This window comes from Silurus meridionalis, chromosome 17 (assembly GCF_014805685.1).
Source record: "Silurus meridionalis isolate SWU-2019-XX chromosome 17, ASM1480568v1, whole genome shotgun sequence".
NCBI classification, from domain to species: Eukaryota; Metazoa; Chordata; class Actinopteri; order Siluriformes; family Siluridae; genus Silurus; species Silurus meridionalis.
The window spans coordinates 16,583,615-16,599,550 of NC_060900.1; the positions used below are offsets into that span (position 1 = coordinate 16,583,615).

At 37.0% G+C, this 15,936-nt stretch overlaps 1 protein-coding gene across 2 annotated transcripts; it reads left to right on the forward strand.

Moving 5' to 3' along the window:
* The first annotated feature begins 797 nt into the window (after positions 1-797).
* On the forward strand, positions 798-15,859 carry mapk14a (mitogen-activated protein kinase 14a). Of its 2 annotated transcripts, none has more exons than XM_046871427.1 (12): positions 798-1,219; positions 3,593-3,722; positions 5,205-5,263; positions 8,368-8,479; positions 8,613-8,642; positions 8,865-8,912; positions 9,136-9,250; positions 10,073-10,144; positions 11,914-11,993; positions 12,813-12,891; positions 13,277-13,450; positions 14,440-15,859. In XM_046871427.1, exons 1-12 carry the CDS (start codon positions 1,101-1,103, stop codon positions 14,505-14,507), a joined length of 1,086 nt encoding a protein of 361 aa, XP_046727383.1. In that variant the 5' UTR covers positions 798-1,100; the 3' UTR covers positions 14,508-15,859. The 2 variants fall into 2 exon arrangements, with proteins under 2 accessions (XP_046727383.1, XP_046727382.1); XM_046871426.1 differs by lacking the exon at positions 11,914-11,993 and adding an exon at positions 11,135-11,214 and having other exon boundaries at positions 799-1,219.
* Positions 15,860-15,936: the final 77 nt, after the last annotated feature.

The following is a 15,936-nucleotide window of genomic DNA, read 5'->3' on the forward strand; positions in this document are numbered from 1 at the left end:
GTTTTTGTAACCTGATAAAAAGGTAAACGAGTAAAAACTAAAAGGTATCTGATAAAAGGAACACAGAATGGTTAGATGTGTGATAAATGCTTTAGAAGTGACATGTCAAACACAAGACTCCTGAGCCACTTCTGGCCCAAAAATACATTTAGGAAAGAAATATTATTTTGTATTTCAACTGCAAAAATATCCTGTCTGTCTTGGTCTTCATCAAATGTTGAATGTTTTTGGCGCTCTACTTAGATCAAGTATTGAATTTTTCCCCCCTGTCTATGATTGAGTTTGACACCACTGCTCGAGGACATCCTGATGAAAATAAAAGCTTGGTCTGACCAGATGCAAAAAAAAAAAGTTATGTTTTGGCTTAATTATCAACTGATTAAAAAATGTTTGAAATTTTATAATCTTACCTTACTGTTGTTATTTTATTTGTCTACAATGTTTGCTACAATGGGAAGAAGCAATAATTTTGAAATTTTTTCCTTTCTACCAGTTACAACTGGCAAAAATGATCTACCAGCTTGGACCCCTGGGTTTGGAGGCTTAAAGCTATTGAGAACACATTGTATTTTTCATCAGGGCTGAATAGACATGTAATGGCATAATATATGAGCATACTATAGACATCAAATTGTGCTCATGAAAGTAATTAAATAAATAAATAACCGAGGACCAGAATTGGATATTAAATACACATGTGCGAGAAGGTGATCATTTTGGTCCCGCTGCATTAATGATGTTTGCTGCACACTGTATTCTCGCGAGATTTCAGAGTTTCTGTCTGGGTTAGCGCGCGAAGGGAGGGAGCAGCAGGGAAGTGACTAGTGCCAGGACAGGCACACGGGCGAGTCCTGAACTTCCCCGGAACAGTACGCAAACTGTGAGCGCAGTGTTTCAGGACGTTCCGGCGCTGCAGGTTTCGTGGTGCAATTACGAGGTTGTACGTGGTGAACAGGTCACCGGGGCACGTCGCGTTCGACTGAGACCGTGCAACTTGTTTTTCCCCTAACTAAGCTCCATTTTCGGCTGCACGAAACCCGAGGCGGCTGCGGAGTTCAAGCAGAAGTTTGCGCTTGTCCGCGGGCTTCAGCTCTGCAGGAATGTCGCACACAGGAAGAGCCACGTTTTATCGACAGGAGGTGAATAAGACCGTTTGGGAAGTGCCGTTGCGCTATAAGAACCTCGCTCCAGTCGGCTCGGGTGCATACGGATCTGTGTGGTAAATGTTTTGCTTTTTCCTTTTTTACCCTGAAGACTGCTCCATTCATTCGGACAGGCCTTCGTGTGTAGCTGCTTTGCTAGCTAACTTGGTTAGCAATCGAACAGACCTAAGCACGGCTTGGTGCTGGTGTATGCTAGAGTTTCAGTTTCTAAGAGCAGCTGAGGGAACAGAGGAGACGTCTCTCAGACCAGAAGGCTAGTTTGTTGATGACTTGTTTTGCAGTAATAACTAACAAACTAACTCCACAATCTAACAGTTCACTTCTGCAGACATGCATGTCTCTGTTACCATTACACTTCCTTGTCTCATCTGGATGTGATCACCTGATCCCCTGTTGATTTCTGTGATTTCTACTAGGATTCATGCTTGCTGCTTTGCCCCAGGGTTACTTAGGTTTAAGCAAATATTCAGCAGGGAAGACTGCGAGTCCATGCTTACACCTTGAGAACTTAGAATGCTGCAGGAACTAAAGAAAATGCAGTTCTTGATCCTAAATGCCACTAGTTCCTCATATCATAATTTAATTGGAGTCCAGATAGTCTGATAACAAGGTGTATACCAGGGTGGAGTGGTCAGACAATCTAGTTGTTTTTGTAGTAGAAAGGTTGTACGGCATTATTGCTCATTTACACTGACCTCACTCTTTGTTTACTGACCAGGGTCTTTAATGAAATGGGCATTGTTTTGTTTGAACACTACAACTCATTTGCTAGATAACTTCGCTCCCCAGGTAGACGGTGTGCATTATGTGTGCCAATAAAGAAGGTTAGGAGCTTATTGCTAGGCAACAGAGTCATCTGGGTTATATTTCATGGGCCTTTACATCACCTACCATTAACCTTATGTAACTGGATCTCCAAAGAACAGATAGGGTTGTGTCAGTGTAGATTTTTTTTTTTTTTTGGTCTGAGAAATAAAATACTGACTTTGTGGTTTTGTTTATTAGAAACATTGTTTTAATGTTGAACTGAAGCTGGAGGGCTCGACAAGTCCACACCATATCTGATGATATCCTTTTCATTTATTTATTGACACAGTTCTCTGTAGAAATAACACCGTCTAAAGCCAAATAATTGTTATATGACTCTCACAATACTCAGACATTTGCATGTTGTACAGTATGTGTATCATGTATACAGTCAATCTATCCATCCACAGTACTGTGCATAACTTTTAGGCAATTGTGAAAAAAATATTCACAATATTCAAAATATCAAATTTTATGGAAAAAAACTAAAACAAAATGGAAAGTAAATGAACAGAAATCCAACTCAAATCAATATACGGTGTGACTACCTTTTGGCTTTCATTTCTTACTTTTGCACACTTTTTGTGTACTTGCACAAAGTCAGGGATTTAGTAGGATCAGAGTCAGATACATGAATAGCCAATTATACTAAGCTGGTTTAATGATCATCAAACAGAACCCGCTGTGTAGGAGGCTTAAAACTGGGTGAGGAACAGCTAAACTTCGCTACTGAGGTGCGGTTGTGGAAGACCGTTTCATGCCACAGGTTATACAAGACACAAGGTAGCTATACTGCATCAGCAAGGTCTCCCTCATACAATGCTTTTTAGGCAGACTGGGGTTTGAAGATTTGCTGTTCAAGCTATTTGAAAACGCACAAAGAAATGAGCAATATTGAAGCAGTGAATGGCCAAGGAAATTCAGCGGATGAAAGACACATCACACTTACTTCCCTTTTTTCATAGGAAGATATAGCAAAGAACTGGCAAAAAACAGTGTAACCTACACTGTACACCTATCTACAGTCTCGATAAGTCTGTCAAGAAATTGTCTTAATAGACCTCCGAAATGGAAACAAAACTAATTTACTCAACTATCCTTTAAAATAATTATTAACAGGGTTTGTTCAGGATTAACGATGTCTTCAATGCTTAGAAATAACATCAGTGAGGTGACTGATCAGCCCTAAACTTATTCTGCAGCAGGAAAACCCCAGACATATATAATCAGCGTAGAGAGGAACTAGGAGTCCTGGAAGTGATGGTTTGGCCCCCACAGAGCCCTGATCTAAACATCATCGAGTTTGTCTGGGGTTGCATAAAGAGACGGAAGGATTTGAGGCAGCCCACAGCCACAGACGAACTGTGGTTAGATCTCAAAGACTTTTGCAACAACCTATTTAAAAGTTTCCTCAAAAACTGTGTGCAAGTATACCTAGAAGAATTGATCAAAGAAATTTTATTTGGATTTTTCTTCTGTTCATTTACTTTCCATTTTGTCAAGAAATGCACTATATTTGTAATAACTTTACATGTAGTCTTCCTGTACGTGGCTAGGATTGGCACCAGTGTGGTCTTTTGCTTTTGTCAACTCAAAGTTTGTCATGGCTTTGTCTTTTCCAGCTCAGCAGTTGATGAGAAGTCGGGTTTGAAGGTTGCTGTGAAAAAGCTTTCAAGGCCATTCCAGTCCATTATCCATGCCAAAAGAACCTACAGAGAATTGCGGTTGCTCAAGCACATGAAACATGAGAACGTAAGTGTGTATGTTGCATCAGTGGTTCTTCGCACGTGTAACCTCGGAACTCTCGTGTCTATCATTTGAAGCTTTTCTGTCCATTATCATTCAAACATAAAATAAAAATTGACAGTTAGAATGTTTTCAGGAGTTTAAATTTCCTTCTATTGAGAATTAAAACTGCAGAGATCTGTAAAAGTGTAAAACTTCAATTAACAGATTTAAAAGGACACAGTGATGGAGTGTGTTGAAATATTTAAAACCCTCTAGTTGCAAACCACTGTGCTAGATTTACCAAGCTAAAATCATTTTGTGCTTTTCCGCAACTTGTCTTGCTTTTTGTTCCCTTTTTTCTTTTCCTTCTCCTTTATCATGCCTAAATACTGTGAAAGGTTTTGAGATACAACTGCAGTTGCTGCTTTGGAAGGGAACAAATGGCCAATTTGAGCCATTTTATATTGTATTTTAAAATATTTTTACTGATCATAGAAACAAATTGTTCCCCATTTAATCTGTTATTTAGATGCTTCACTACTGGTGGATTTTGATGAACTTTTTTAAGATCAGATGAGAAGTGAGCCTTTGCCACTTCCTGTTTTGCTTTATGGTGTTGTACGTGTGTAATCCTGACAAACTACATACAAGTTCTTCGTTGTTTTGTTTCAGACTGAATTTCAGCTTCACTCTTTGTTTAGAGTGTATTGTAGGTGTGGCCGTGATTTTGGATTAACTGTGCACACTCCTATCGAGCTGCATTCCTGACAGGAATTCCAGAAGTAATACTTGGCTGTTTTTCAGTGTGCACAGTGTGACTTCCTCAGTCATAAACTGATTTTGTGGGTCTGTGCATGTCAGTAATAAATACATTAACAGAGGGTGTGACATATGCACAGAAGAAAAACATTGATCATGCTTTAGCAACAACATAGAATGTAGAACATATTGGGCACCTATTTCTTTGTTTTGATTTTTAAATAAATGTCATGTGTCTCAGAGAAGCATTTGTGTATGGAATTACTTGCAGAGATAGAAACAACATTGACAGCCAAAATTTGGGAGAAAAAACAACTGGTGATGGTTCCTGCTGAAAGTGATTTCTTTATTTAACTACTGTGTGTGCTTAAGCAAACTGTTTGTTACTGTTTCTTGTTTTGTAAAGTAATATAGTTAGTAAAATTACAGGCAACTATGCACAGCACCAAATGTCTATTTGACATATGTCATCATCCTAATATGATTGGCATGAAAATGTTGGTATGACAGTGTCCTTATAACTTGATCCGAGTGTGAGCAATAGCATCTTATGCACTCATGCTGTGTGAATGCCGGCATAAATAGAAGAAGGTTTTGCTCAAATTAATATTGCTATCGGGTAAATTATTGCTAACAGTGTGAACATCTATGTCAGTGTGTGTAAATCTTATGCAGTGACTGTCTTGCATTATTGAATGTAGAAACTGGACAATAAAGTTAATCTTAATCGTGCGTCTTGTTTTTTAGGTAATAGGCTTGCTGGATGTTTTCACACCTGCCACCACACTGGAGGATTTCAGCGATGTGTAAGTGATGCTCCGATAATTTTTTTTGGCATATGATAGATAGTAATGTCATGATAGACATTACATGGATGATTGCAAATGGTGATGTTTATGCAGATCAACTTTATTATACTGGCATAATTTTTCATACCTGTAGAGCTTCACTATAAAGTGAAATACTATAAAATGTAATAAATTACATAATTTGTACGTAAGTGGGATTCATTTCTTTATTTTGCAAAGCTATGTCAATTAAACCTGATATTACTGGAACAAAAACTTTGAGGTACATAAGTATTCTTTTGCTGTTTAAAATTGTAAGACACGAATGCGTTTTCGTATATTTATATAAAATCTATACATTGTCCTGATCTGAAAATCACCATATCAGTCATAACATTGAAACCACCTGCCTAGTATTGTGTAGGTCCTCTTTGTGCCACCAAAACAGTTCTGACCCGTTAAAGGAATGGACTCCTCAAGAACATGTGCTTTGGTATATGGCACTAAGACTTTTTCAGTAGATGCTTTGAGTCCTGAAGTAATTGAGGTGTGGCCTCCATGGATCTGACTTGTTTGTCTAGCAGGTCAAATAGATGTCATGCTCCTCAAACAATCCCTGAAATTTTTTTTGCAGTGCAGCAGGGTGCATAACACCATGGAGGGGCGCACTTGGTTTATGTTTGGTTAGGGGTTACAGCACAACATTTACTAAAACATCACACTTCTTCTTTCCATAGTGCACCTGGTTCCATTTTTTTCCCCCAGCTTCCCCAGTCTTGAGAGCTGAGTGCTCACTTGGGGCTTAACACAGGCTACCCTTTGAAAGGTCCTTTCGTAATGAGATAATCATTGTTATATACGGTGTTACTGTAATGGCTGGTCTTTGTTGGTTTGTCTGTTGCATGTGTTACAATTTCACATAAGATTGTAGCATTAGAAAATCTGGTTGGATTTGAAAACTGAATTTGGTTGTTGCTTAGTGATTTTGATTGCCACAGTACTAATCCAGATTAACATTTACAGTGAGGAGAAAATGATTAATTTGAATGCTTAAAGGCCTTAAAGTCTCAGTAGACAGTAGCTTATCGTCCTTGATTTATGATGGGGCATTATTATTATGACTCCAGACAAGCCCAGGCCAAAAGGATCGGATTTATTAAACTTCAGTATTGTGCAGATATGTTTAAAAAAATAAATAAATATATATGTTTACCACTTGTTTATTAATTTATACAATGGGGTAGCTCATTGATTTAAGATGTTTGACTTCTAATTGAAAGGTTGGGAATTAAAATCCCAGCACCACTAAGTTGCCACAGCCGGCCCTTTAGCAAATCCTTTAACCTTTAGTGGAATTTAATAAGTCACTCTGGATAAGGGCATCTGCCAAATGCCTTAAATATAAATAAATTAATATATCTGTGTACACTATATGGTCAAATGTTTGTGGACACCTAACTATCACACCCATATGATCTTTTTGAATGCCCTATTTTAGATTGTTCACCCCTTTGTTTTTAAAATAATGTCTACTTCTTTGGGAAGGCTTTACACTAAATTCTGAAGTGTGTTTGTAGGGATTCTCTCATTTAGAAAGAGTATTTGTAAAGAGGCCATGGCTGCAGGTGGGTCAAGCCCTTTTGAAGGTCACTAAAGTTCTACCAATTAACCCTTGGCAAATCATGTCTTCATGAACCTTTTTTGTGCACTGGGGCTTTGTCATGCTCAAACAGGATTGGGTGCTACAGCATACAAAGGCATCCTTTGCAATTATAAGCTTCTAACTTTGGCAACAATTTGGGGGAAGAATCTGTGTGATGGCTGGGTGTCCACATACCATATGTTGTATTCCTAACATATCTTGTTATATATTGTGGTCGTATAGTCTTTTCTGGCTTTCAAATAGAACTATAGTTGAGTGGGTGTGATCGCACTACCTGGGCCAGTCAGCACCATACAATGTGGCTCTACCTGATTTTTGCATTGTAACATTTGACTGAATTCATACTCATTATCTAATTGTGTCAGTTCTCGTAAACAATATAGTTTTCCTCACATACTTGGTGTTTGATATTAAAACTAGAAGGTGCAGAACAGTGCTTTAGGGTTTTGAGGCAGACACACACAAGAAATGACCAGTTACAGGCATCTTTCTAGGGATGGCAGTTTAAGACCGAGCCAGGGTGTTACTACAGGACTATATGACTTCCTTTGGTGTCTGTTGCTGTCAAAAATATTGAGTTATTAACAGACTCCCTTTATTTCCTTTTACCTTCTTTTTATTTATAATTAGGACAATTTTTATAAAACTAAAATAACAATGACCATTCTCATTAATACCACTGTTTTCATGGCCTAACCAATGTAGAGAGGGAGCTGTGAAGAAAGTGTGTGCACACATTGTGTGATATGGATTTTTTTTTTGCATTTTCATCTCTGCTTTGTGCTCGTGTTGGTGGTTTTTTTTTGTTGGTGGCTTTTTTTTTTGGTTTTTTTTTTGGTTTGTTTATTGTTTCAGATATCGTGTGTGCAGAGGGTGTGGAAAATCTCTCTGTGGGCTGGAACAAAATTTATTTTAAGCCTTGCTGTGTAGTGCCAGCAAGTCTCTGTTTCATATAATGCCACTGACTCTGTGTGTGTGTCATCTGTTTGGGTGAATTATCTGTTAGGGGATTGTGCCAGTCTCTGTTAGCTCCAGCTCTGTGAACAACAGAACCAGAGTTGAGTTAATGGGAGGCAATTACTAAAGCAAGCATTTTATTCTCCACTGCACCATAATTAAGTCCTCGCAATGAAGGGTCTCCATGTGTGGGAGTAATGGCAGTAGACACGACAAAACCAGCTGCCAACTCATGCTCTTGGAACACTTTATTTATTCATTTTCGGTAATGGAACTATTGATTTCAAAGTGTTATTTGATGTGTCTTGTCTCAGGCATATTTTAGACAGCCTGGTGACTGGCAATTGTCTTGTTTAAACCTCTGTGAGTGCTAAGTAATCTTTGCCAAATGCCTGTCAAACATCTTACAGACTTTGATGTTATCTTATGTGTGGGCATTTGTATTTTGTTAGTGACTTGTCTGAAACCAGAGTATGACTCCATGCTATTCTCTGTTTGGCAGATACCTGGTGACTCACCTGATGGGTGCAGATTTAAACAACATAGTGAAATGTCAGAAGTTGACTGATGACCATGTGCAGTTCCTTATCTACCAGATCCTTCGAGGGCTCAAGGTAAAGCAATGTGCACAAGAGAGGTTATGAGAGTAAATAAATTCATGTTGAAAAACATGTTTCTCTCCTTTATTGTGTCTCATCACCTAAAATAAAGAATATTGTCATGTTTCTTTTGTCTTTTGTGTTCCAGTACATCCATTCAGCAGATATCATTCACAGAGTAAGTAGTTTTTTTATTTCCAGGCTACAGACATAGTGTGTTTCGCTATAGCTTCTAAGAGACTATTCGCTGTTTGTTTCTATGCGCTTTATAGAGACTTGCACCAGGCGATTGTTCAATTGCGTCTAAGTTTAAAATATTATGTGCAGTAATTTGTAGTTAGTATAACCAGCCGAATTTATTGTTTTCAATGCATTCTTTTAACTTTATTCTCTATTTTAGGACCTGAAGCCTAGTAATTTGGCTGTGAATGAAGATTGTGAACTTAAGGTAAATCTGCTTTTATAACATTCTTATATCAAGCATCACGGCTAAGAATATTAAGCAACATTAGTGTTTTGAATAAGCCTGAACGGATTTTGAGCTAAACTTGGTGTAGCACTTTTCTTGGTATGTTTCAGATAAGAAACTCTTTGCTTCCTGTGTCAAAGTGGTGTTTCCCTTTTAATACTGAAAAGCACTTGTGTATTCTTTTGGTCTTTCTCTCCTGCAGATCCTTGATTTTGGCCTGGCACGGCATACGGATGATGAAATGACAGGATATGTGGCCACCAGGTGGTACCGAGCTCCGGAAATCATGCTTAACTGGATGCACTACAACATGACAGGTGGTGAAATATTGTCTAACATGTGTAGTACAATTTCTCAGGCATATTAAGTTCTATGAGTATTATTAAAAATTACAGGATTGTATTCAACACGAACAAAACTACTCTAAAGCATGTTGCTGTATTATCAGAACTTACTTCGTATTTCAAACTGTCTTTATATTAGAAATGCATGACCATTTGCTTGATCTTGTCATTCAGCTGTCATTCAACTAACTTTTGAAATGAAAATTGGCTTATAAGGTTGGTTTATACTTCTTTGCTGAAGCATATTTGAAACACAGAGTTATGGGGTAGGCACAGCACACAGTGGTGCACCAACATACTAATGTCCAGTCAAATACAAATTGGTTGAGGTGGGAAGGTGTGTCTGGTTGAGCACCGGGAAACCCGACAGATGTTGTGATGGGTTTCAAGTAATATTGCCAAAATAAATCTTTAATCTGACTGCAGTTTATAGCCTTAATCTGGAAGGTTGAGCTTTGGCCTTCAGTGCGAGTCCTAGGACAAAATGCATTCTTCCACATAGCTATAGTTTTATTGTTGTCGTTTTTGGTTCGACTGTCTGTTAATGCATCCATCTGAAATTCCCTTTAGTTTTATCTCAATTGAATGCCTGTTTGAATTGCCCTGTTGTGCTCACAAATATGCAGACACAGATTTATAAAAAAAAAAAAACTGTGCAAATGTAACCCAGACAGAATTTTGTTGCATGTTTCAGGTCAATCATTCATGTCAAATAAGCTTTATGATCTGATTAAAATAATGTTACGTAAGTGTAATGTTCTGCTGATGTGTTTTCGCTTGGCTTTATTTTTCCAGTGGATATTTGGTCTGTTGGCTGCATTATGGCTGAGCTGCTAACGGGGAGAACGCTATTCCCTGGCACCGACCGTATCCTTTAACCTTCAAAACACACGCAGAAAAACTCTGGAGCATTTGCCGTGTGCTTGTTTGAACTTGCATGCTCATGTTTGTTTAAATATGAATATTTCTTAGTTTTAAGTCTTTCCTCAGGCTGTTTTGCAGTCGCTATGTTGCAATACAATAGAAAGTGTTTTCTAATGCTGTTTTAACCTCACTCTGTAGTTATTCACCTCAAGGAGTGCTAATATGAAATGTGATCCATACTTCTGAGAACACACAGAGCAGACTTGCAAAGACTTTCTTGCCTCTCTTCTGGTTCTGCGACCCCATATTCTTTTCTCTTTCTTCGGTATCACTGTAATTATTAATGATGATCTTTCCCTTCCATTACAGCAACACGTTTTTTTTTTTTTTTTTTGAGGAGTGAACCTAACTTCACTTAGCTCAGTGGAAGGCTGAACACACCTGGGTGCTTTGTTTTTTTTTTTTTTTTTTTTTTTATTTTGCCCTGGGCAAGCTTTTGCTATTTTTACTGATTATGTCATGCATGGCTGTCTACAAATATAATTGTTTGAAGTGTACATTTTTCAATATAGCAAAATAAAATTCTTATCTGTTATAAACATACACAATGAATGCTAAAAAAGTTTGGCTAGGGTTTTTGTTATTATTATTATTATTATTATTATTATTATTATTATTAATAATTTTTATTTATTTATTTATTTATTTTTAACACAGTACTAGGAATTATTTCTAATACAACATAATGGTCTATTTACTTCACAATTCCTTCACTAACTTTTAAAGGACATTTCCAGTATATTTGCTTGCTTTAATTTTTGCTCTGAGATCAGCATTAAGCACAAATTGACATCAAGCAGCTCCATTATGCAGTCTGTCAAATCTTGTCTGTGGAAATGCCAATGATGACAGCTGCATGATCATGGCTGTGAAGGGTTGTGTGGCAGCAGTGTCTCTGCTTTGCCTCTGTTTTTCCTTTATGTTCCAATGTAGACATTGACCAGCTGAAACTTATAATGCTACTCGTTGGAACTCCAGGACCTGAGCTGTTAAAGAAAATGTCATCAGAATCTGTGAGTGAAATGTTTGAAGGATGCTACACTGTATGCTTTGCCACCTGAACCTAAATTTGGTGTGCTTCTAAAGGTGTACACTGATTGATTTTGGACTTCACCAATGAGAGGCCTTTTCCTGCAGCATGCTTTCACATTCTTGCATAATCTGTTGTATAGCCTCTAAACATAGCCTTCCATATTTTCCTGATTAGATTTACCTCATGGTATGTAATTATTGAGAAAAACATCTATCTTGTCCTATGTTTTTCCACATATGAAATTTATATACAGTATTTATGAATTGATTGTCCAAAACAAAAATTTTATTGCTTAATTTAATTTGATTTTATATTAATGGGGAAATGGAGAATGCTATGTACTGAGCACATTGTTTATCAATGCTTTACTAATTTTGAATATGTAAAGTGTTTAAGTGGGGTGGTTGGCTTGGTTTGTGATTTGAATGAATGAAGAATTAACAAATCTTTGATCGTAGCTTTGCTGATGCCGACTCTTTTCTCTGGGAATAACTATAATGCACAGTTTCGAGTCAAGAGAGATGTTCTTCGCAGCATTGTGTCTCTGTGTGCATGTCAAACCTCTGTGTTGCTTTCTCTGTCTCTTCTCTTTCCTTTCTTCTCTTCTAAATAGGAGACAAACAAAAGCAGGTTTTTTGTAAAGTGTGTCTGCTATAAGCCCTTGACCTGGCTGTCATAGATATAAACCAGCTACAGCAGATAATGCGGCTGACAGGAACTCCCCCTTCCTCTCTAATAAGCAGGATGCCTAGCCATGAGGTGAGCTTTCTGTGGCCTCTGCCCCACGCACAATATCTTTAATAATTCATGTTTTTAGGTGCGCAGGCCTGCTCATGCTCGTGAGGTTATATTAGTTTCTTTCATGCGGTAACTGCACTGGCAGTGGTTGTACAGGGGGGGAAACACTTCATGCAAGCTTTTGGCTATTTGTAAAAAGCCAAAGGGCACTAGAAAGAGGGACACCAACTCATATCAATATTGGTTTACTTCTTATATTGGTAATCCTGAAGTTGGCTCCAAAATCAGCCCTTGAATCTGAAACATAGCATGTGTTGTGGAGCATTTGTGTATTTGAGCATTTTTTTCCATGCTCTTTTGTTGTGACTGGGATAATTTGGAATCTAAGCTCTTTGCTGTGTATTAACTGATTTGTGTTGAAAATAGAAGCTGTGTATGTGTCGGCCCAAAGCCTAGTGCTGTGCTGCATACTAATAAGCAATTTTCCGAATCACAACATGCATTTAAATGTATTAGGGAGAATAAAAAATGAAGCTACAGCTTTCTTTCATACCTTTTGTCTGAGATTGTAAAGTTAATTCAGTAGTCTTAAATAAATTAGATGCAAAACATGAGACAATTGTCAAGTGGGCCCTGAAATGAGTTGTCTCAAGTCTTTTCTTTGCTTTTTCACCGCTGTTTGCAGATTCTCCTACATTTATTAAATAAAAAAACTTGTTTATTTAGAAAGTTTGACTGCAAGTATAAATAGCATACACATGAACACAATTGTGTAAATTCAATGATAGGGACACGATAATTTACCCTTAAATAACAGTTAACCCCTTTCTGTTCCTACAGGCCAGGAATTATATTCATTCCCTGCCACAGATGCCTAAAAGGAATTTTGCTGATGTATTTATTGGGGCCAATCCACTGGGTAAAAAAAGAAAACAGTTACCAGTCTTTACTAGCGATTGTGGAGTTTCCGGTCCTATTAACTTAAATATGTATTATAAATCCCATGGGATGCAAAATATACAACAATATTTAAGTGTTACTATGAAATAAGAATTTACTATGCACAGTTTTGGACTTAGATGCTTAATCAAGTGTGTTTCATTCTTTTAAGAAGAATTTTTTGAAAATGTAAATGGTGTAATGATGCATCCCTTATTATTTTATTTGCAAATATTAAACAGATTTATTGCTCTGTGTACCTCAAAGCACAAACTTTTCATGTGCATATTTTACTTAAAAGACAGGCAAATTTTTTGTCATTGCTCTACTCTGGTTTGCTGACTGACGTCCCTGTATTGTCTCAGCCGTGGACCTCCTCGAGAAAATGCTGGTCTTGGATACAGACAAGCGAATAACCGCAGCTGAAGCTCTGGCTCATTCATACTTTGCCCAGTATCATGACCCAGATGATGAACCAGAGGCAGAGCCCTATGACCAGAGCTTTGAGAGTCGGGAATTAGAGATTGACGAGTGGAAACGTGAGTTGTGACTGTAGATTGCAGTGATTTACCTGAGGGTGGGGGGGGTATTGCAACATAAGATCTGAAACAGCATCTGTTTCTAAATGTAAATGGGCACATTTTTGTTTTGTTTTTCTTTAACCAGGGCCCTCGTGTATCAACAGCATGTATGCCTTAATCTGCTGAAAGCTTTGCATGCATGCCAAGTTACACAAAATGCATGAACAAAACAAATGTTTGATGTAGGTGTAAATTTATGCAAAGTGTCTAGTGGGGGATTAAAAAAGCTGCAGTGAACTTGAAATTGAATCACACTGAATGAAAGTAATTGTCATAAACGAACAATGGCATTAAAAGTCTAGCAGTCAGTGTGTTGATGTTTAGTTGGAGGATTCTGCACATTAGGCCATTTAGATTGAGTGTGCTGTTTGGCTAAAAGTTTAGATTGGCTTAGAGCAAATCAAATCTTAGAGCTGAGACATGAATTTTAGTAAAGAAAGAGGTGCATGTCCATGACCTTTCAGTCATATTTCAGAGAGCAACTAAGGATATGAACACTTTCATAACGCTCAATTTTTAAAGTAATTTTTTTTTAATATTCCTACATTTATCCTCTTCACTTATTACCAGTTTGCAACATATACATTTTAAACACAATATCCACAAAATCACTTATGCCAGTAGGTTTACTATTGCATTTAAAGTTTTTTTTTCTTTTAAGATTTAATATAGTACACAAAAATGTCTCTGCATCAGGAAAAAAGTCTTTCTTAGTTCTCAGTAGCACATGCAAAAAAAAAAAAAAAAAAATCAAACTGTGGCAACATTAGTGTTTATTAATTTTTAAACAGCTCAAATCTGTTATGCCTAAGCAACAGGTTAAATTTGTATCTACCTAATGTTTATGTGGGCCCAGGTTTCCATAATATTGCATTGTGTGTGTAACTGGTTGCTAAGAATACTTTTGCATTGTCTGCCATAACACTTCGTTCTTTATCCCTGCACAGGTTTGACCTATGAGGAGGTCATCAGCTTCAAGCCTCTTGCCTTTGATGTGGATGAAATGGAATCATGAGAATCGTAAAGGACAGGAAATTCAGCAGTCTTTCAACTTTGTTAGCACTGTTATGTTCTGTAATGCAGTTCTATAAACAGACCGACAGTATGATTATTAAGTGCCTGACACTTTATTTTCTTTGTTCTAGTATTTTTCCAAAATGTTTTGTGTGTATGTGTGTATATATATGTATGTATATATACACACAACACACACACACACACACACACATGTGTATGTATGTATGTATATGTATGTGTGTGTGCGTATATGTATATATAAAATATAAAATGGCATCTACTGATTTAGGGAGCAAAACACATTATGGCAGAAAAAAGGGACACATTTCATACGAGTTCAAACTTAAGTAGGGTTCCACAGTTTAACCCCAAAGTAGAGTCTCTTTTTATTTTGTGCTAAACCCTTACCATGTTTCCATGCATTTGTCAGGCAAATGAACAGACATGAGGACATTTTTATGCTTACACACTTGCAAAAAAAAATTTCGCCTAGCTTTATGCTTGCTATACTTTATCACAACCTGGCTGCTTCAGTAATTTTTCTTTGTTTAATGATAGTGTTCCTATTGCTATTTATAGTGTTATTACCTACATAGAATACTCCTGCCACCACTTCTGTCTTATTTGACATTTCTTGAATATTTTTGCTGAGAATAAAACTAGCTGGATATGTCATTGACTGATGGTTTTAATAAGAAAAAGGTTAAATTTTTAGATATAAAATATTTAAATTTTATTCTCTGCCAGTAGGATTATATTTCAGAACAAGGTACAGAAATCTCTGACATGTAACAACCCTCTCATGTTTTGTTAAACAGTGCATTGATTGTATGTGCATTACCTTGCAGTTAGAAGTGTTGCTAGAGATATTTCGCAATCAACTTAAGACCCCCGTTTAACTTATTCTTTTTTTCAAGAAAAAAGAAAAAGAAAAAATTTGAATATATGCCATTTAGTTTTGACTTTGAGAAACTAGAGTAACCATTATTTGGAAAACTTAATTGGCACCAGTGACAAGTTTATTCTTGTAATCTTTTTCACCTTCTGTATGTTTTTTGAAGTGTTTGCCCTTCTGACCTGTCACTATGTGCAAGTCTGTAAGACAGAAATGGAGAGAATGTGACTGCATGATGTGAATGGGGTTTTTCCTTTTGTGTTTTTGAGCTGTTATATAAGAAATTATTAAATGAATGTCAATATTGTACCAGTGTGAGATATTTATATACAATGCAGAGGTGATATTAACTGGATTGACTGCTTGTGTCTGCTGTATTTCCTACACCAGGCTGTAGAGAATATAATCAAATAAGCATTGTTTATTAAATAAAATAAAGGCAGATATTTTTCACAGATGTGGTGTGTAATTTATCAAGCATAACCAAAACATGTATACTGAAAACATATGGTATTGTTTAATAGTTGCTTTT

Bases quoted from the DNA above. Each gene is read 5' to 3' on its own strand.
- mapk14a (XM_046871427.1), top strand. From the start codon at position 1,101: ATGTCGCACACAGGAAGAGCCACGTTTTATCGACAGGAGGTGAATAAG. The intron at 11,994-12,812 runs GTGAGCTTTCTG...CTGTTCCTACAG, and splicing joins GCAGGATGCCTAGCCATGAG to GCCAGGAATTATATTCATTC. The intron at 12,892-13,276 runs GTAAAAAAAGAA...GTATTGTCTCAG, and splicing joins TATTGGGGCCAATCCACTGG to CCGTGGACCTCCTCGAGAAA.